This window comes from Phacochoerus africanus, chromosome 5 (genome assembly GCF_016906955.1).
Source record: "Phacochoerus africanus isolate WHEZ1 chromosome 5, ROS_Pafr_v1, whole genome shotgun sequence".
In the NCBI taxonomy this organism is placed as follows: domain Eukaryota; kingdom Metazoa; phylum Chordata; class Mammalia; order Artiodactyla; family Suidae; genus Phacochoerus; species Phacochoerus africanus.
This window is the reverse complement of record NC_062548.1, coordinates 117,192,594-117,212,029: the sequence shown is the minus strand read 5'-3', so window position 1 is coordinate 117,212,029 and position 19,436 is coordinate 117,192,594. Positions and strand designations below refer to the sequence as shown.

The following is a 19,436-nucleotide window of genomic DNA, read 5'->3' as shown; positions in this document are numbered from 1 at the left end:
GAAGGACAAAAACAGTGAGTAGACACACTTCTGAAAAGAAGTAGATTATTGTGAGAGGATTAAAGAGAAGAAATATTTAGACATGTTGGCAGTGTCTGTATTCAATGCCATCCTCAACTGAGAGTACTTTTCTCTTCCATACTTGAAGGACCATCAGTGATCAAACAACTGATTACCAAAGCAGAACTCCAGTTAGGGAGTTCAAGCCTTTCTAATATAATCTATCCTTCTGTACAAACAAATTCCAGGAGGTGTTTTTTTTTGGCTATGCCCACAGTGTATGGAAGTTCCCCAGCTGGGGATCGAACTCGCACCACAGCCGTGACCTGAGCCACTGAAGTGACAACGCTGGATCCTTTAACCCACTGTGCCACAAGAGAACTGCCAGGGGGCGTTTTGTTTGTGTTTCTTTGCTTATCAAGTTTCTGTTTTTAAATACGCAAAATATTCAGGAAAATTTTTTGAAAACCATTTTATTTTTTTCTAATGTAAAATACATGCTTATTGTAAAAAAATTCAAAAACTGTAGAGCAGAAGAAGAAAATGAAAAATCAAGCAGAGGCATTCCTGTCGTGGCTCAGTGGAAACGAATCCGACGAGGAACCTTGAGGTTGCGGGTTTGATCCCTGGCCTTGCTCAGTAGGTTAAGGATCTGGCTTCCGGTCACCTGTGGTGTAGGTGGTATAGGTCTCAGAGGCAGCTCGGATCTGGAGCTGCTGTGGTTGTGGTGTAGGCCAGCGGCTACAGCCCTGATTGGACCCCTAGCCTGGGAACTTCCATATGCCAAGGGTGCGGCACTAAAAAGCAAAAAAAAAAAAAAAAAAATCAAGTAGCGATACCCACTGTTTATATTTTGATACCTCTCATTTTTCCTGCACACATACTTATATGGACATATGGAATATAACTGGTATAATGATGTTCTGGAACCCTTTTGTTTTACTGGGCTATGTAGCGCAAATTTTTTTTTTCATATCAGTAGGTATAGCTAGCTATATGTCGTCATTTTTTTTTGTCTTTTGCCTTTTTGTTGTTGTTGTTGTTGCTATTTCTTGGGCCACTCCCTCGGCATATGGAGGTTCCCAGGCTAGGGGTTGAATCGGAGCTGTAGCCACCGGCCTACACCAGAGCCACAGCAACTTGGGATCCGAGCCGCGTCTGCAACCTACACCACAGCTCACGGCAACGCCGGATCGTTAACCCACTGAGCAAGGGCAGGGACCGAACCCGCAACCTCATGGTTCCTAGTCGGATTCGTTAACCACTGCGCCACGACGGAACTCCTATATGTCATCATTTTTAATGATCACATAGCATTCCTTTGTATATATCCTAATTTAGTTCATTAAGTGCTTCTTTTTTGAGGATGTAAACACACTAGAGTGCACACTCTCTGTTCACTTGCTTATTTCTTTAAGCCATCTACTAAGAAATGGAATTGCTGCTAAATCTCACTTTCTTATAGTGAGATTATACCTCCAGAGTATTCTTTTACATTCCTTTTTTTTTTTTAATGGTGAGAGCCAAGTAAACAAAGGTCTAATGTCATTTCATTTATCCGTTCTATTTTTATTTTTATTTTTAGTCTTTTTTTGCCATTTCTTGGGCCGCTCCTGCGGCATATGGAGGTTCCCAGGCTAGGGGTCTAATTGGAGCTGTAGCTGCCAGCCTACGCCACAGCCACAGCAATGCAGGATCCGAGCCACGTCTGCGACCTACACCACAGCTCACGGCAACACCAGATCCTTAACCCACTGAGTGAGGCCAGGGATCACAACCTTATGGTTCCTAGTCAGATTCATTAACCACCACGCCACGATGGGAACTCCCTCATTTATCCATTCTTTTTGCCACAGAGCATTCGTTAGGCATGTGCAACCGTTTGAGAAGGAAAATGAGAGCACATATATCTCTAGAAGCAAACTCAGAAAAGGAGTTGCTGCTGCTTCCATATTACTTGAAGTTTTCAGAAAAAAAAATATAATTGTAAAAATTTAGGCTGTAAATGTTATAAAGTGAAAGTGGAATTGAGACATGACTGTTGCCAGGGAAACCAGCAAGGCAAAGCCCCACTGATTCAGTGGCTGCTTCTTCCCATGGGGCTGGAACAAGTCAGAGGCACAGAGATACTGCAGTTGTCCTGGTGAGGTGGTATCTTCTATCTGGAAGAGTGATTGAATCCATTTAGGGAACTTTTTGGGAAACCGTTACACACAATTAAAACAGTCACACAAATCACTAGTAGGTATTACATATATAACAAATTGTCTTCAATGGCACGTGGTTGGCATATCACTTTTTATTTCAAAGGAAAACATCCCCATTCTACTTTATAAACAATCCATGAATTTTCTAGTTAACAAAGACTCATTCATTAGAACTTCTTCATTTATCTCTTTTTTAAAAATTTCGGAGTCCTGTCATCATCCTCTTGTGGATCCCGTAAGTTAATTCACCTAGACATCCTGGTGTCCTGTAAAGGCTTTTCTTAATATTTCTTTTCTAGGAGTTCCCGTCGTGGCGCAGTGGTTAACGAATCCGACTAGGAACCATGAGGTTGCGGGTTCTGGTCCCTGCCCTTGCTCAGTGGGTTAACGATCCGGCGTTGCCGTGAGCTGTGGTGTAGGTTGCAGATGCTGCTCGGATCCCGTGTTGCTGTGGCTCTGGCGTAGGCCGGTGGCTACAGCTCCGATTCAACCCCTAGCCTGGGAACCTCCATATGCCGAGGGAGCGGCCCAAGAAATAGCAACAACAACAACAAAAAAAGACAAAAGACAAAAAAAATATTTCTTTTCTATATCTAGCCTTAGCTTGATGCTATCATTTAAAAAATGTCAGTGTTTGTCATTTTTTCGCCTTAATTCCTGGCAGTCTGTGTTACTGTTCCACTTTAAAATTTTATACTGCATTCTTACAAATGTGCTCCTATCAGTGACTTTTTGCACACTTGCGTGTGTCTGTGAAACGTACATTTTTGTTTTGTTTTGTTTTATTGCCTTTTTAGGGTCACACTCATGACATATGGAGGTTCCCAGGCTAGAGGGTGAATCAGAGCTACAGCTGCTGGCCTACACCTCAGCCACAGCAACGTCAGATCCGAGCCGTGTCTGCAACCTACACCACAGCTCATGGCAATGCGGGATCCTTAACCCACTGAGCGAGGCCAGGGATTGAACCCTCGTCCTCATGGATACTAGTCAGGGTCCTTACTGCTGAGCCACAAGGGGAACTCCTGAAACTTACATTTCATAGTACTGTGTTTTATAGAGGTTAAAGAAAAAAGGACCTATTAATTTCACCTTTTTGTAAATTTTGAAAAGAGAAACCAAATTCTCCCCTTCGCCTCCAACGTTTGGAAGGTCAGAGTTCCTGTCAATTAAGCCATTTTTTCTTTGTAATTAGAGAGAAGAAATAATCAGACAAGAAATCACTGAATAGTTAAAACCATTTTTTTTTGTCTTTTGTCTTTTTTTGTTGTTGTTGTTGATGTTGTTGCTATTTCTTGGGCCGCTCCCGCGGCATATGGAGGTTCCCAGGCTAGGGGGTGAATTGGAGCTGTAGCCACCGGCCTACGCCAGAGCCACAGCAACGCGGGATCTGAGCCGCGTCTGCAACCTACACCACAGCTCACGGCAACACCGGATCGTTAACCCACTGAGCAAGGGCAGGGTCCGAACCCGCAACCTCGTGGTTCCTAGTCGGATTCGTTAACCACTGCGCCACGACGGTAACTCCTAAAACCATTTTTATCAAATATATCTGTAACATGAACTGTTGATTAGTTAAAAATTAGTTGAGACAGTTTTACTTGTAATTATTTTGAACTTTGATATCTGTTGATTGCTTTTTCAGCAAAGACAGGTATTAGGTAGCTTTAACTGGTTTTTCATGCTTTTCTCGCTTAGATAATTTAGGGGTGGGGACAGGTGAGCTTCGAGAGAAATGAGTGTGACTAATGGAAACAAACCTATCTTTCCCCAGGGCTGAGCTGGGAAGTGTCCTGTCCCTGGATTCAAGAACACATCCTTGGCTCCCTTGAAGGAACCAGGCTCTGCAAGTGGGTCACTCAAACTTCTGTCTTCCCCATAAAAGATGCTGGCCCTGAAGCCTCTGCCGTCTACCCTACCCTCTGGACACCAGACCCACCAATGCAATTCCTTCAAAACAATTGTTTTTCAGGTTAACTAAAATTTTGATAGTGTGAAAAGGAATTTTCAGAGTGAGCTAACTCAAGGGTTGGCGGTGGTGACATTCCTTCCGTCTTTCTGGGAAAGCAGGAGGGGATGCCATGTCCACCGCTCTCTGAGGCCTCCGCCTTCTCCAGCCCATCTAGAAACATCTACTTGGAGAAGTCTGTGTTCTGTCTTTTGGGTTGGGACAGGCATATGAAGAGGAGTTTCCTTTTTAGAGCTTTGCTAGAAAGCCCTTTGTATCCTCATCCTCGCTGCACGCTGCCCCCAGGGCTTCATTCTCACCTGGCATCCTGGCTTCTTCCTTTGCTATGTTCCGGGATGTAGGCTTCATTTGTGCTCTAGAAAGGGGTGGACAGGCCCAATTGCAGGGCGATTATTATTAATGCCAGCTCTCCTTTGACAAGGTTGTATCCATTTTTACATATTCGCCTGCCCTCCTGCCTGGGCAGCAAAAATCCGAGGAACTTTGCTTCTGGCTACAGTGACTTCCATGCATACTGATCCTACCTTGATGCTACCTTTTCCCTTCAAATGCTAACTGGACATTTTCAGAGGGAGACACAGGGACACTCCAGAGTTACCAGGAGTCGAGATTAGAATCAGGAGCCCAGGAACCTGAATCTATCCTCTGCCTGGGCTGCTTTCTCTGTTGTTGGAGAGCTTGCCCTAAAACCTCAAACTCCTCTTGGCTTCTCACTGTGTCCGTCTCCCCTGGGGAAAGCTATCTGACCTGATCTCAGGAGGTGAAGTGAGAATTTCAAGTCATCAACTCACCAGGGAGATGGTGGATGTGGGGGGCTGGGCGCGACAGAAGCGTTTGCGTAAAGCCTCTTGGACCTGCGGGAGAGGTTGAGTGCGTTATGCCAAACAAAGTCCCAGCCTTTGGATGCGAGTCAGGCACAGGCAGGTGGACAGACTCACCTTCCTGTCCGTGAGGCAACCAAACAATAAGATGAAGACGCCCTGAAAAGGGGGAGATAGCGATCAGTTAGTCAAGGAGAAAGGAATCAGCTGAAATCACCTCCATCCTCTCACTTCCTTCAGCCTCCGTCCTCATGTCTGGTTCATCTCTTGAGGCTTCCCCTGTCTCTTTTCACATGCAACAGCACCACTTGGTGCACAGGATCCATTTCCAGGGCTTTCCTTACAATTAGGTTTACAAAGAAGATGCATATCAGAGGCTAGGGTGCTGACAATCCCCTGATTTCAGCGGCCAATCCGGAGATTTTACAGATAAGAAAACCAAAGCTCAGAGAGGCTTGTCCGAAGTTATCCAGCTCGTCATTGGGAACTGGGATCCACACTCGAGCCTTTTGAAATTCCCTATGTTTCTCCTGCTCCACCATGATGCCTCCTTGAGAAGGGAGTGGTGGTGACTTAAGCTAACAGGGCAGAAAGCGCAGTCACACCTTATCACCCACCTGGAAGGCGTTGAGCACTGTGAAGAGGTAGTGCGGGACCACGGAGATGTCCTCCAACAGAGTGGCCAGGCCCAGCCCCCAGGTGAGGCCAAAGATGGGTGTGAGAATGAGCAGAGCTTTGAGCACGCCCAGGAGGGCTTGGCGCCTCTCCACCTGGGGTCCCTCCGACAGGGAAGGTCGCAGCAGCTTCAGCACAGCCATGGTGAGTACCAGCCCGTTCACGCCCACGATGGCCAGCACTGGCCCCGCGAAGGTGTAGAGCGCCCCTCCCTTCCTGTCCAGCCAGCACTCCCCGTCCCCCAGGTATTGCCCTCGGGGCAGGTAGAGGCCCAGGGCGGCACCTGCGAACCCCAGTGGGCACAGGTAGCCAAGGAGCACCATCAGGGAGAGCATTCGGTGCTTGGACAGCTGATGGAAGACAAAGAGCAGCTGGTGGGCCAACATCAGGGCCTGGGCCAGCATCCAGAAAAAGGTGGCCAGGTAGAGGAAGTGACAGAGGAAGGCAGTGGCCAGGCAGAGGGGGCTGCGGGGCCCTGGAGGAAGCAGTGAGGCCCCGAGGAAGCAGGTGTCTGCGGCCAGCAGGCAGAGCACCATGTTGAGCAGGGCCGCGTGGCGTAAGTAGGCAACTTTGTTCCGCACCACGATTCTCCATACCAGCCTGTACACACCCAGGCACAGCAGCAGTGCCAGAATGGAGGCCCCCAAGCCCATCTGACTCAGCAGCTCCAGGGTGGGGTTTTGGGGAACCGTGTGTCCGGACATGAGGATGGAGAAGGCAGTGAGGTGCTGGCAGATACACTGAGTGGTAGGGCTGGCACTGGCTGCCTGCACCCGGCACCCTGCGTCAGACCAGCCCCCCTTGCCCTGGAAGAGATCGTGGTCCCAGAAGACACAGTGGGAGCTGCCATCTGTGTCCCCAAAGTCCATGATGACCTCTCCCTGGTTGAAGACCTGGCCACCTGCTGTGATGGAGATGACGAGGACCAGACCAGGAGTGACAGAGAGAGAGTCCCCCAGCCCTGGTCCATAGTTCGTGGGCAGAAGGTGGTCCAGTTTTTGCAGCACCAGGCTGGTAATACTGACATTGGTGCCGTTACGGCTCAGTGGGGCCAGTGAGTGCCTGGGAATCCATGCCCGCAGCGGGGGCTGAGTCAGGAAGGACACTCTGTAGTCAGCAGGAGACGTGGGCCCCAGGAGCTGGGTCTGCAGCTGCACGTTGGGCAAGACGAAGGAGAAGGGCAGGTCCCGTGGGCACAGGCTGCGTGCCAGCGTCTCCACAGCCAACAGGAGGTTGGAGCCCACCGAGGGCTTCTGGGCCCGGGCCGGGGTCCACAGGGATCCGGAGTCCATGTCAAGGACCTTGTCCGTGGTGTTCAGAAGAGCCTGCAGCACCCAACAGAGCGACGAGGCCTAGCTGCCAGGGCCACTGGGAACAACAGAGCCCCAAACCCACCCTCCCGGTGCCAGACCTAAGGCTGGGGACAACAGGCAGGAGGAGAACAGGCCCGCAAAGGGAGACTTTCTAGACAGGAAGAACAAGGGGCTGTTGAGCTAACCGCCGGGGCATCTTCAAATCTGTGGTCTCCCGAGACACATCCCCCGCCTCTGCCTGATGACCCTGCTCCCCAGGCCGTCCTTTGGGGCCACCAGGTCCTAAAGGGGCCCCTGCAGGTCTGCAAAGCTAGGAATGGTGCCCGGGATGAGGGCACGACGTTCCGAAGTAGAGGGTCACCTGCATGTCTGCACGCCTGCATGGGACACACATTCCCAGTTCCGAAGGGTGTGCAGGGTCATGGTCCCTGGTTACCCTTTTGGCTGCAGCTTATGGGTCCCACTAGCTGCTGCCTACTCTGAGAGCTGCGGGCAGGGGGGATTCAGGTCGTAGCCACATGTCTGCATGTGCATGCGTGCCTCACAGCTCACCCCTTCCACCCCTTCCTGCCTCCCCATCCCCCCGTGTGCCCCCAGCACCGGGTCTTCTCCACACTCCCGGGCCTGGGAGACTGGCATCCAAGGAGATGGACCAGGGGAGCAAACACTTGGACTCTAGAAAGTTCTGCCAACTGACAACCCATGGTGACAGCCCATCCAGAGGGGAAGAGTTCCCGGGCTGCACTCCCCAGCGGGCCCCTGCTGTGGCTGAGAGCTCACCTCCAGGCCGCTGTAGTTGAGCTGTATTCTGGCATCTGCCACCACCTTGGCCAGGACTGTCATGGTGTGCACCAGTGCCAGTAAGTCGGAGGATGAGGCCACCACCACTACGTGTTCCGGCAGCTGAGCCAGGATCTGTGGCACCTCTGTCGCAGGCCAGCCCTGGCCGGCCCGCAGCAGCTGAGACCGACAGGACAGTGGGGCAGAGCGGGGCGGGGGTGGGGGGGTGGGGGTGAGTCAAGGGGGAGGGGCCACCCCCTCCCTCCACAAGCATCTTCTCTGCACCCTGTCCCAGGGGCGTGGGAAGCAGAGGAGGGTGAGCCACGTGGAAAGCACTGACACCGTTAGTGGGACAGACACACTTGGTGGGATTAAGGTGTGAGATGGGCACGATCCCCGCCAGGAGAGTGCTGGCTGCCCTGAGCACACCCCCCCACCCACCCCCCAGCCTACTTCCTGGCTCTGCCAGGGCTCCGGTTCAGAGAAGCTGCATAAGCTTTGGGCCAGGCCTCAGGGGAAGAGGACGCTCAAGCTGGGTCCTGAGTGAGGCAGGGGTGGGTCATGGACGATGGGGCACGTGGGCAGCAGGGCCGGAAGCTTTACCCGGACTCTTTGAAGCAAGGCCAGGAGCCCCGTGTCTGTGCAGCCGCTGTGGATGGGCCCCCAGACCCCATCCGTCCCACAAGCCCTCTTCACCATGCCCGTCCTGTTCCCCGGACACGGGGCCTGTGCCACATGGCCAGCCTTGGTGACGTTCCAGGCCACAGCTGAGGCTTCCTCAGGGCAGGTGGCGTCTCCATCTGAAAACACCAGACCCGTCCAGCCTGTGCCTCTTCTTTGGGTAGAATCCCGTGCAGGCTGTGGCATCTGGCCTTGTCGCCAGACAGGGAGCCATCAAGGAGGAGCTCCCAAGGCAAGAAGGTGAGAGGTACCCAAGCCCTACGTACCCTGGATGACGGTGACAGAGACAGCGACCCTGACAGGGGTCAGTCCTGGGCTCTGCAGGTCACAGGTGTACGTGGTGTCAGCTGTAGGGCAGTGCTGAACAGCCAGCCCAAAGCACTGGGAGTCCGCTGTGTGGATTAAGGCGGCTGAGGGTGAGACAGGGGGAGGGAAGCGTCTGGGCCAGAAACCCACTGGACGCCAGGAGGCCCCGAGATGCCACCACAGACTTTCTAGCAATTTTGGCAGCAGACAGAGCAGTGGGGGAAGAGCTGAGGGGTATGCGGGCATCAAACTCCTGGAGGCAGAGCTTGGATTTGGGGGAAGGGGGGCTTGGGAGGTCTTTTGCCAGCTCCAGGGCCTGAAGCCATGGTAAACTCATTAGTAAAATGGGACCATAACCAAACCAACCTCGTAGAGTAATATCCCATGCGTTCGACGAGATCGTGGGGATGAAAGCATTTTGCAAAAGTTGTCTGCCTATATGTGGTTACTGTTGTATCAATAGAATTGGGGTTGGAGTTCCCTTTGTGGCTCAGGGGTAATGAACCCGACTAGTATTCGTGAGGATGCAAGTTCGATCTCTGGCCTCACTCAATGGGTCAGGGATCTGGTGTTGCCCAGAGCTGTGGTGTAGGTCAAAGATGTGGCTCGGATCCTGTGTTGTTGTGGCTGTGGTGTAGGCTGGCAGCTGTAGTCCCAATTCGACCCCTAGCCTGGGAACTTCCATATGCCGTGGGTGCGGCCCTAAAAAGCAAAAAAAAAAAAAAAAAAAAAAAAAAGAATTGGGGTAAAAACAGCATTGCACTTGGACCTGGAATTCCCAGATTGAACTGCAGCCTCTGCTTGCTGTGAGCTGGAGAGCACTAGCCATCCCTTCTGCACCGCGCCCCACCCCCCCAACAGCCAACCCCTTTCCATACCTTCACTGCCCTCTCTGGGGCTCCAGGAGGCCGTGTATCCCAGGTGTGTGCTGGGGATGCAGCAACTCAGCTGGAAGCCGGGGGAGGTGGCACAGGAGATGGAGAGCTGGTCTGGAAGCCGAGTCACGTCTGTCTGCCGCAGGGGCACTCTCACCACCTGCTGCAGCTCCCACCTGAATCCCTGGGCCTCAAAGCAGCAGACGTACTCACCTGTAGACATACACCTGCTGCACTGCCCCGCTCCTTGGCCCCCACCTATGCCACAGAGTCTCTGCTGCTTCCCAAGCCACACCCCAGGTCTGCCTTCTCCATCCAGCCTCTGCTTAGCCCCAGCAGGAAAGATCCCTGTCCCCAAAAGGACTTCTAGGAGGAAGAAGAGGTGCTGACCCTTTTAACCTTCCTGCCCCTACCATTTCAACAGCGTGAAGAAAGGCAGGCATCCGTTCTCGGTAGGCATTGAGACCACGTTTTCAGCGGTCTCTCATTACAACTCCCATCAGTGGGCCTCTTAGACTTAGCTTCCCCAGAGTGAATAAATGGGGAGAAGGGAAAGAAAGAGAAAAGAAGGAAGAAGAGAGGGAGGAGGAGGAGATGGAAGGGAGCAGGGGGGAAAGAGGGGAAGAAGAAGGGCAGGAGAGCGGAGACAAGAGAAGAGGAGGGAGGGACAGGTGGGCTACCTGCCCATTTATGGGAGATGTTGATGATGCTGAGGACAGCCCGGCCCGGGCTGGAGGTCAGGGACACACGTGTCCCTGCCCACAGGAGGACAGGGCTCGGGCTCCCTGTGCGCCACAGGAACCAGTTCATGTTGGTGGTCTCCTGGCTCGTGAGGAGGGTCAGGTTCAGGGTGCTGCCAGGCATCTGCAGCCAGGAGTTGAGGCTCAGGGTGGCGGGGACTGCAGGAAACAGGGGACAGGGGACCGCTGGAGCAGGAACTTGTGGCCTTTGGTGTGGCCAAGCTGTCTCTCCTGCCCCATCTTCTGAAGCCTATTCCTCCTCACGCCCTCCCCTGCTAACATTTCTCGTTCTGTTTTGTCCCTGGAGGAGTGTGGCAGCAGCCATCCAGCCTGGAAGACGCTATCTGTCAGTGGAAACCAGCTGGGGAAGTTTGGACCTGGGACTGCTCGCTTCCCTGGGCCACAGGTGGGACCTTCCTCTCCTTGTCCACCTGTCTCTGGGGCCCTCTTCCTTGTCTCAGTCCTCCTGTCCCAAGTTCAGGGCCTGTGATCCCCTGTGATGGCTGGTATTTTCTCCCACCTGGAGTTGTGCCGCTGGGCTGGGACCCCTGGGCAGAGACACAGGGGTCAGAGAAAGAGAAAAAAAAAAAAAAGCAAAACAGAGAGGGTTTCTTTGACTCTGGGCCATTGGTTTCCATGATCCCAATCCTCCTCACCAGGTGGCAGCAGCTGGCAGTACCCGGCTTCCATGGGGCTGAAGACAAGGCAGCCACAAGGCTGGTGCTTGAGGTGGGTTTGGCAGGGATCATGATGAGAGCAGACACTGGCGTTCCACTGGTACCCAGACAGGCAGGCACAATAGCTACACCCATCGTGGTTGACCTTACACTCTGTGACAGGGGGAAGGGGAGTGAGAAGTGGGTGGACCGTCTGGAAAATTCCAGCAACTACCTTATGCCTGCGAAGCCCGAGGGCTGGGTGCTTGGCACAATCCCAAGGTCACAGGCACCTCAATCACAGCCCCGCATCAGGCACCGCCTTCTTAGCCAGGGTTCTAAGCCGCGGAGCGCGTGCTGGGCTAAGGCATCAGGGGCGCCAGCGCTGAAGTCCACGCCCCCTGTCATCAGCCCGTTGGGCCTCTGCCAAAGTTTAGAAGATGGGGACATGGAGCAGGACGGGAAGGTCTATCTGATGGGAGGTGGGGAAGGAGCTGGGCCATGCCGACCCCCACCACCACTTCGAGATAGGGAGGGGCTCGCAGAATCTCAGACCAGGGGGCTGTGGGAGGGCAGGGCTCCCTGCACTCTGCAGCGAGGGCCCCTGAGAAGCAGGGGACAGCAGAATTTCCCCCCACCTGTGGTGAGGCTGAGGCCAGTGAGCGTTACGGGGGCAGAGGACACTGAGGCAGCGGGGAGAGTCAGGGGTCCCGAGAGCGCTGCTGGCCAGGTCTCATGTGCGAAGTCCAGCTGTGCATAGACTGAGAGCAGGGCTGATTCTGCAGGAGCAGGGGGGAGAGCTGGAGGGGAGAGGCCGCCAGCCCCCTCGGGGCCCCACCGTGAGCTGATCACCGCTGGGAACCACAAGCACTTCCCACCTCCCAAAGCACATCCAGGCGCAGACAGGACCCAGGAGCCTGGTAACTGCTCACCCGGCCACGGTGCCTTCACACACACCACCATTTCATGCCACCCTCCCGACCACCCCCCTGCCATGGACAGAACTCTCCAGGATGATTTTCTTAAGGCCTCACAGCTAGAGAAGTGGGTACGGACCTGACCTGAGTGACCAGCGCCAGCCCTAGTCTCTCTCTGAACCCCGAGGTCCCCATATGCTGTGCTTCCTCCAGGCTTTTCTCTCTGCCTCGGTCCCGTCTCCCCCCCGCCCCCCCCCCGCTGTCCAGCTGCTCACCACCTGCTCCACTTTCTTGGTCCAGTGGCTGCCCAGATTCCCCTCCAGCCTGGCTCTGTCCCTGGAATAGAGCACGGGGGTGGGGGGTAGTCTCTGAGGAGGGCTGACCCCACGTTTCTCCCAAGGATGCCTTCTTCCCCAAACCACCAGGGGCCAGCCTGGCTCATCTGGTCTGACTCGGTTTCCCTGAAGCTCCTCTTCTTGCCTGGAATCGAGCGGGCACAGCAGGAGGGGGAAGCGGGCTTCTGGTAGAAGGTGCGGGGCTGCAGCACCAGGGATCCCTCCAGGGCCTGCAAATCCCACGTGGACCCAGGAACCAGGCACACCCCGGAGAGTCAACATGCTTTGCTTGATTCCTTCCTGAACCTGCCTGTCCCTGGGCCTCTAGGCTCATTGAAATGGCTGGGTCTGGAGCTCCAGCGGGAGGGCTGGGCAGAGTGGCCTGGGGCCCAGAGGCTGGGGGGCTCTTCCCTGCACAGGAATCGCCATGAGGGGGAGCAGAAAGCATCTTCCCTTTGTCTCTGGTGCCCGTAAATTCTTTCCTCACCAGCTACCCCCGTCTCAAAATTGTGTGGGGGTGAGGATATCTGCCCACGTGTTGCTCTAAAGACGCAGCTAGAGCTGGAGCTGGAGCTACATTTGGGCAAAAACAGAAATCTTATAGTGCAAACTGGGCCCTGTCCTCTATGCCAACGGTTCCCAAGTTTGCAAAGTTTTTTGTTTTCTTTTTAGGACTGCCCCTGTGGCATATGGAGGTTGCCAAGCTAGGGGTCGAAGTGGAGCTGCCGGCATATGCCACAGCCACAGTAACACCAGATCTGAGCCGTGTCTGCGACCTACACCACAGCTCATGGCAACACCTGGTCCTTAACCCACTGAGCAGGGACAGGGATTGAACCCTCGACCTCATGGATACTAGTCAGGTTCTTAACCCACTGAGCCACAATGGGAACCCCTTCTTTTCATTTTTAAATTGCAAGCTTGATTGGAAGAGGTGCAGCATGCATCACTGGCATTTACAGGAACTCAAATGAAGAAACAAAAGGTGAAGTTCCCGTTGTGGCTCAATGGTTAAGGAATCTGACTAGGAACCATGAGGTTGTGGGTTCGATCCCTGGCCTCGCTCAGTGGGTTAAGGACCCGGCGTTGCGGTGAGCTGTGGTGTAGGTTGCAGACATGGCTCGGTTCCAGCGTTGCTGTGGCTGTGGTGTAGGCCGGGGCTACAGCTCCGATTTGACCCCTAGCCTGGGAACCTCCATACGCCGTGGGTGCAGCCCCAAAAAGACCAAAAAAAAAAAAAAAAGGAGAAAAGGTATCCCCACAGCCTAGAGAATGAGGCTGAACTCTCAGAGATCCTTTAACAAACCAGCCTTGCTTCCTCTCCACCCATCTTTTCATCCCACCTCTTGCGGCCTCTCACATCCGGAGGCTCTTATGATCGCCTCTGCAGAACTTCCCTGGGTCTTTGCCCCAGGTTTACTCACAGGCTGGGATGCTCGGGCAACTGGTGACCCCACGAGGGGGAGAGTCATGGCCAGGAGCAGTGCAGGGGTGGCCGAGCAGACCATGGCTCGGTGCAGCAGTCCTCAAGAGCCCTCCTGCTGCCGCATGATGCAAATTTCCACAGAGAATCGGCAGGGGCAGGCAGGGCCGTGCACAGATGGGATGGGAGGGAAGAGAGGAAGGGAGCCAGGGCCAGATTTACTGAGGAAGGGCTCAGCCCAGGCTACAGTCAAATGGGCATCCAGGTCACTGAGGGGCCACCTGGCATCCCCATGGCCCAGTGAGAGTGGTCTGCCCGGGTTCCCCACTGGGGTCTGGGCCAAGGACTCAGTGAGCAGCAAAAGACCTGGGTTGGGCCGGGGGTGCCTAGGTCACGACCAGCTATGTGTCAACAGCCAGGTTCACTTACATCTCCAAAAATCTGGGAAATCTGGATTGTTCTGGAACTCCCAGAAAACTGAATCATTGATCCAAGAGACAAGGTTAGAAAAGACAAAACTCCCAGAAAACTGAATCATTGATCAAAGAGCCAGGGTTAGAAAAGACAAACATTGGTTGTTGGTTTTTGGGTGTTTTTTTTTTTGGTTTTCATTTTTGGCTGCCCAGTGGCATATAGAGCTCCCAGGCCAGGGGTCAGATCTGAGTCTCAGTTGCGACCTAAGCCACAGCTGCGGCACTGCCGGCTCCTTAACCCACGGTGCTGGACCTGGAATGAAACCTGCAGCCCGGAGCTCCCAAGACTCCCCTGACCCATTGCACCACAGTGGGAGCTCCAGGAAAGACAAAATTGGAACTAATTGTTATCCTAAAATAATTTCCAGATAGGCTAGAATCATAAACGTAACAAAGAATCTGGAAAAATATCCAGAGAAATTATCAAGTAATTTCACAAAATAATTTTGAAGTGAGGAGGGGTTTTCTAAACATGACAAAACCCAGAAGCCAGAAAGGAAATAAATTAGACTGTATAAAAAGTACCAAATTGGGGAGGAAAAGAATGTTAGGTAAAAAGGCAAAGACAATGTATTTGTAGGACTATGACTGAATAAAAGGCCAATCTCTTTTTTCGGGGGTGTGGGGGGAGGGCATGCCCACGGCATGTGGAATTTCCCAAGCAGCTGCAGGGACAACGCCAGATCCTTAACCTGCTGTGCCAGAGGAGCACTCCAAAAGGGCTAATCTTAATGTAAGAATTTTTTATCTTACGCATCAGTAAGAAAATGGGCAAAAAATAGAAACAGGCAGGTTACTGAAACAGCAATAGCTGGCTAAACCTAACAAAATCTGGCTTGAGAAGTTCCTGTCATGGCGCAGTGGAAACGAATCCGACTGGGAACCATGAGGTTTCAGGTTCAATCCCTGGCCTCGCTCAGTGGGTTCAGGATCCGGCGTTGCTGTGAGCTGTGGCGTAGGCTGGCAGCCTAGCCTGGGAACCTCCATATGCTGTGGGTGTGGCCCTAGAAAAGGCAAAAAAAAAAAAAGAGAGAGAGAGAGAGCTGATTCACATACACACACACACACACCCCCCACCTAGGGTAGAAATCCAGCCGCAATACATTTCCACTCTCACCATGACTTCAAATCCCCCTTTGCCAGGGGTCACTGCTGAAAGAACAGCAAACACATAGAGCAAATACATGTGTGGGAACAAAGGCTTTGTAAATAATTGATTTCAGAAAACATGAAACGCGGTGAAGAATCGGGTTTAGGAATCAGAAAGAGAAGGCACAGTGCTTGCTTGGGGTGGGGCGCTGTAGCAGGTCGGAAACTGTCTACGCAGCTGCAAAGGGTCTCAAGGGGCCCCAGGGAGGATGGTTGCTATGGTTGCCAAAGGGAGTCAGTCAAAGCAACAGGTGGCCCTGGACAACGCTCGAGGGGGGCTCTCGAGGACCAGGAATGAGAGGAGAGAGGACAGACTGAGACCCCTGGAGGTGGGCTGCTTCCGGGCCAGGGCAGACTGAGCAATGGAACCGTGCAGTTAGGAGAAGCGAGGACAGACTGCCTACAGAGAAGACGCTCCATCTCAAAGCAGTTAAAATACCCAAGAACTGGATTGTGATGATCATTGTACAACTATAAACGTAATAACTTCATTGCGTTAAAAAAAAAAAAGAGAGAAAAGAAAAGAAAAGAAAAAAAAAGAAATACCAAAGGAAAATGTGCCTGGAGCTGGAGAGACCCCAAAAGCTTCTACCCCCAAAACATAACTTTCCCTAATTGATACCTAGTTCCTCTTAACTCCTTTGAGTTCATGCCTAGACGTGAGAATACTAAGGGGGTAAGCACATACTCCTGGTTTAGTGAAGCTGAGGTGTCTAAGGTGTATAAAGCCATCAGTAGAAATAAGTGAGTTTTCTTTTACAGTGTTTTTGGGTCATTCCTATAATTTCTCTCTCTCTCTCTCGCTCTCGCTCTCGCTCTCGCTCTCGCTCCCTCTCTCTCTCGCTCTCCCTCCCCCCTCCCTTCCTTTCCTTTTTTTTTCTTTCTTTTTTTTTGCTTTTTTTTTTTGTCTTTTTGTTGTTGTTGTTATTGTTGTTGTTGCTATTTCTTGGGCCACTCCCGCGGCATATGGAAGTTCCCAGGCTAGGGGTCAAATCGGAGCTGTAGCCACCGGCCTACACCAGAGCCACAGCAACTCGGGATCTGCAACCTACACCACAGCTCACGGCAACGCCGGATCGTTAACCCACTGAGCAAGGGCAGGGACCAAACCCGCAACCTCATGGTTCCTAGTCGGATTCATTAACCACTGCGCCACGACGGGAACTCCTTTTTTTGCTTTTTAGGGCCGCACCCATGGCATATGGAGGTTCCCAGGCTAGAGGTTGAATTGGAGCTGTAGCGTCCAGTCTACACCACAGCCACAGCAACACAAGATCTGCGCCGTATATGCGAACTACACCATAGCTCACCGCAGCACCAGATCCCTGACCCACTGAGCGAGGCCAGGGATTGAACCTATGTCCTCATGGATGCTGGTGGAGTTCGTTAACAGCTGAGCCACAATGGGAACTCCAGTTGTTCCTATAATATTAATTAATTAATTAATTTTTTGTTCCTATAATTTTAGAGAAGTTTGAAACATTTTTGAAAAAACGCCCAGGAAAAGATTGGAAGGAAATACTGCCATTCTACAGGGTCCGTTATGTTGACTTCAGTGTTCCCCAGGGCCTAGCGCCATGCACCAGAGGCCTTAAGTAATATTTGTATTAAATGAATCAATCAATATATTAAATACACCAAGACATTAACAGTAGTTGTAACTAAATGGTAGGATATATTATGTTTTTCTGTTTTGCTGTGTTTTTAAATTCTGTATTCTCTAATGGCAAAAAAATCTTAATTTAAAAAAATCAAATCTTGGAGTTCCTGTCGTGGCTCAGTGGTTAATGAACACAACTAGGATCCATGAGGATGCAGGTTCGATCCCTGGCCTTGCTCAGTGGGTTAAGGATCCAGTATTGCCTTGAGTTGTGGTATAGGTTGCATATGCAGCTCAGATCCCAGGTTGCTGTGGCTGTGGTGTAGGCCGGTGGCTGCAGCTCTGATTTGACCCCTAGCCTGGGAATCTCCATATGCTGCAGGTGCAGCCCTAAAAAAGACAAAAGACAAAAAATAAATACATTAATCAAATCTTAAAGTCTCAACTTCTTTCCTATGGACTAACCAGGTTCAAAGTCTTTCAGGTTTGTCCAGGTGTCACTGGTTGTCAGGAAGCACCCACAGGCTGATCAGGTCTTAGGCCTGGGGTGGGATTCAGGCAAATAGATACTTATGGCTGCCACTTGCTTACTCCCAAATCCAGGGTCAATCATAAGGCTACTGGCCTTTGCTCCTTTGAATACGGAAAGATCATTTGAAACCGGTGATTTTTTTTCACCCTGGCGGCCAGCCTTTCTGAGCCCCTAGGTTGCCCTGGGACAAAGGAACTTCCTTCTCCATTTCTTTGCGCTTTGAGCCCTCCAGGCCATGTCAGCAGAGCCTTTGATGGCAAAGGTCTAGTCTTCTCTTATCTGTTTCCAAACAGATTTTCTTAAAACCTCCTTTACTGTGTAAACTAATAGATTACTGAAAGTAGCTTAGACTTTTGGCGCACAAGAATCCTAACTTCTTACTCTCTTTCCACCTGACGTGGCATTAAACTATTAGAACAATTAAACGATAGACTGTTAGAATGGGAAGGGACCTGAGCTTATGTATATGGGCTACTTCAATTCTCATTTTACAGAACAGGAAAAAGAGCCAAGTTGATGTTACAGCTGAACCTTAAATCCATGTCTTTTGACTCTAAAACTAGATAAGAGGGGAAAAAATAATTTAAATAGAGGAAAATAGGACCTTTGGGTTAAAAAATAGATTTAAAATAAGATAGAATTGGATTCCACAAGAAAGACAGTTCTTCAAAAAGTTTTTCTTTTTAGGGCTGCACCTGTGGGTAAATCAGAGCTGCAGCCACCAGCCTATGCCACAGGCACAGCCACGCAGAATCCGAGCCACCTCTGTGACCTGCTGCAGCTTACAGCAAAGCCAGATCCTTAACCCACTGAGCGAGGCCAGGGATTGAACCTGCATCCTCCTGGATCTTAGTCGCATTCTTAACATGCTGAGCTGCAAAGGGAATTCCTTTGATGCTATCTTTGCTGCAAGATGTGGGGGTTCTGAGAAGTTTTATGTGGACTTTTTTTTTTCTTTTTGGTGAATAAACCTGTGGTGAGGACCAGGACATGGGAGTGGGACAGATGTTTTCCTTCTAAAGATAAAACTGTTTCAAATCCTCTAAGCCAGGAGCCTGCCTGACTTTAATATATAATTCAGGTTATCAAAACTTTAATCAATTGAAGGCTCTATTAAGCACATGCCCTATCTATTTAGACACATCTATGGAAATCCTCTTGTAACTCAGAGGTGTAGATGGCCTTCCTTAAGCGTGAAATGAAATCCTAAAACCACATAGGACAAGATGACCGATTTGAATATGAAAAATAGGCGATGCTTTATACAAATCACAAAAGGCTACAAGATGGTAATATTACTCTCTGAAGGCAGAACAATTTTCTCTGAGTGAACAACTACGTGTTAAGGTCCCCAAAGAGGTAGCTAATGGACAAGCAGACGTAGGGGTCAGACAGCGAACGATCAAAATTAGCTCCATTCCAGGAAAAGCTGAGTGGGAGATGGTGGTTTGGCTCTGAGCCAGATGCGTGTCCCAGCACACCCTCCTTGAACTGAATTTACTTACCCAGCCAGGACCCGGGCATCTCCAGGGCTCCCTTGTGGGGAGCCGGAAGCTGAGAATGAGTCTGAAAGCCTGGCCACTCCAGAAGAGGGGGGATTGAGAGCTGCTTCTCCATGTCTTACCCATCGCAGAGCTCACTTTTCCTTTGGAGAAATGGGCAAGGAAACAGAGACTGTATCCTTAAGGGAAACGGAAGTTCCCCCCTCTGTGGAAACGTGAGAAGAGAGGAATAAGCTTTCTTTACCGATATCATGTAGTACAGACTACAAAAAGATGGATTTCAACACTTTTTGTTGTTGTTTTAGGGCCGCTCCCGCGGCATATGGAGGTTCCCAGGCTAGGGGTTGAATCGGAGCTGTAGCCACCGGCCTAGGCCAGAGCCACAGCAACGCGGGATCCGAGCCGCGTCTGCAACCTACACCACAGCTCACGGCAACGCCGGATCATTAACCCACTGAGCAAGGGTAGGGACCGAACCCGCA

At 51.6% G+C, this 19,436-nt stretch overlaps 1 protein-coding gene across 2 annotated transcripts; it reads right to left on the bottom strand.

Moving 5' to 3' along the window:
- Nucleotides 1-1,801: 1,801 nt before the first annotated feature.
- ADGRF3 (adhesion G protein-coupled receptor F3) lies at nt 1,802-19,154 on the bottom strand. 2 transcript variants are annotated; one of them, XM_047782478.1, is made up of 14 exons: nt 18,958-19,154; nt 12,216-12,276; nt 11,662-11,802; nt 11,024-11,197; nt 10,308-10,526; nt 9,631-9,840; nt 8,713-8,856; nt 8,369-8,565; nt 7,766-7,945; nt 5,615-6,997; nt 5,115-5,156; nt 4,968-5,030; nt 4,476-4,531; nt 1,802-2,162 (listed from the first exon to the last, which is right to left on the bottom strand). In XM_047782478.1, exons 1-14 carry the CDS (start codon nt 19,078-19,080, stop codon nt 2,159-2,161), a joined length of 2,997 nt encoding a protein of 998 aa, XP_047638434.1. In that variant the 5' UTR covers nt 19,081-19,154; the 3' UTR covers nt 1,802-2,158. The 2 variants fall into 2 exon arrangements, with proteins under 2 accessions (XP_047638434.1, XP_047638433.1); XM_047782477.1 differs by lacking the exons at nt 1,802-2,162; nt 18,958-19,154 and adding an exon at nt 13,700-13,811 and having other exon boundaries at nt 3,817-4,531; nt 10,308-10,553.
- Between the last annotated feature and the right edge of the window lie 282 nt (nt 19,155-19,436).

Coding starts and splice junctions, on each gene's coding strand:
- ADGRF3 (XM_047782478.1), bottom strand. CDS start 19,080: ATGGGTAAGACATGGAGAAGCAGCTCTCAATCCCCCCTCTTCTGGAGT. Junction 12,277..18,957: donor GATGCCCGGGTCCTGGCTGG/GTAAGTAAATTC, acceptor GCTCTATTCCAG/GGACAGAGCCAGGCTGGAGG. Junction 6,998..7,765: donor TCAACTACAGCGGCCTGGAG/GTGAGCTCTCAG, acceptor TGGGTGCTGCAG/GCTCTTCTGAACACCACGGA.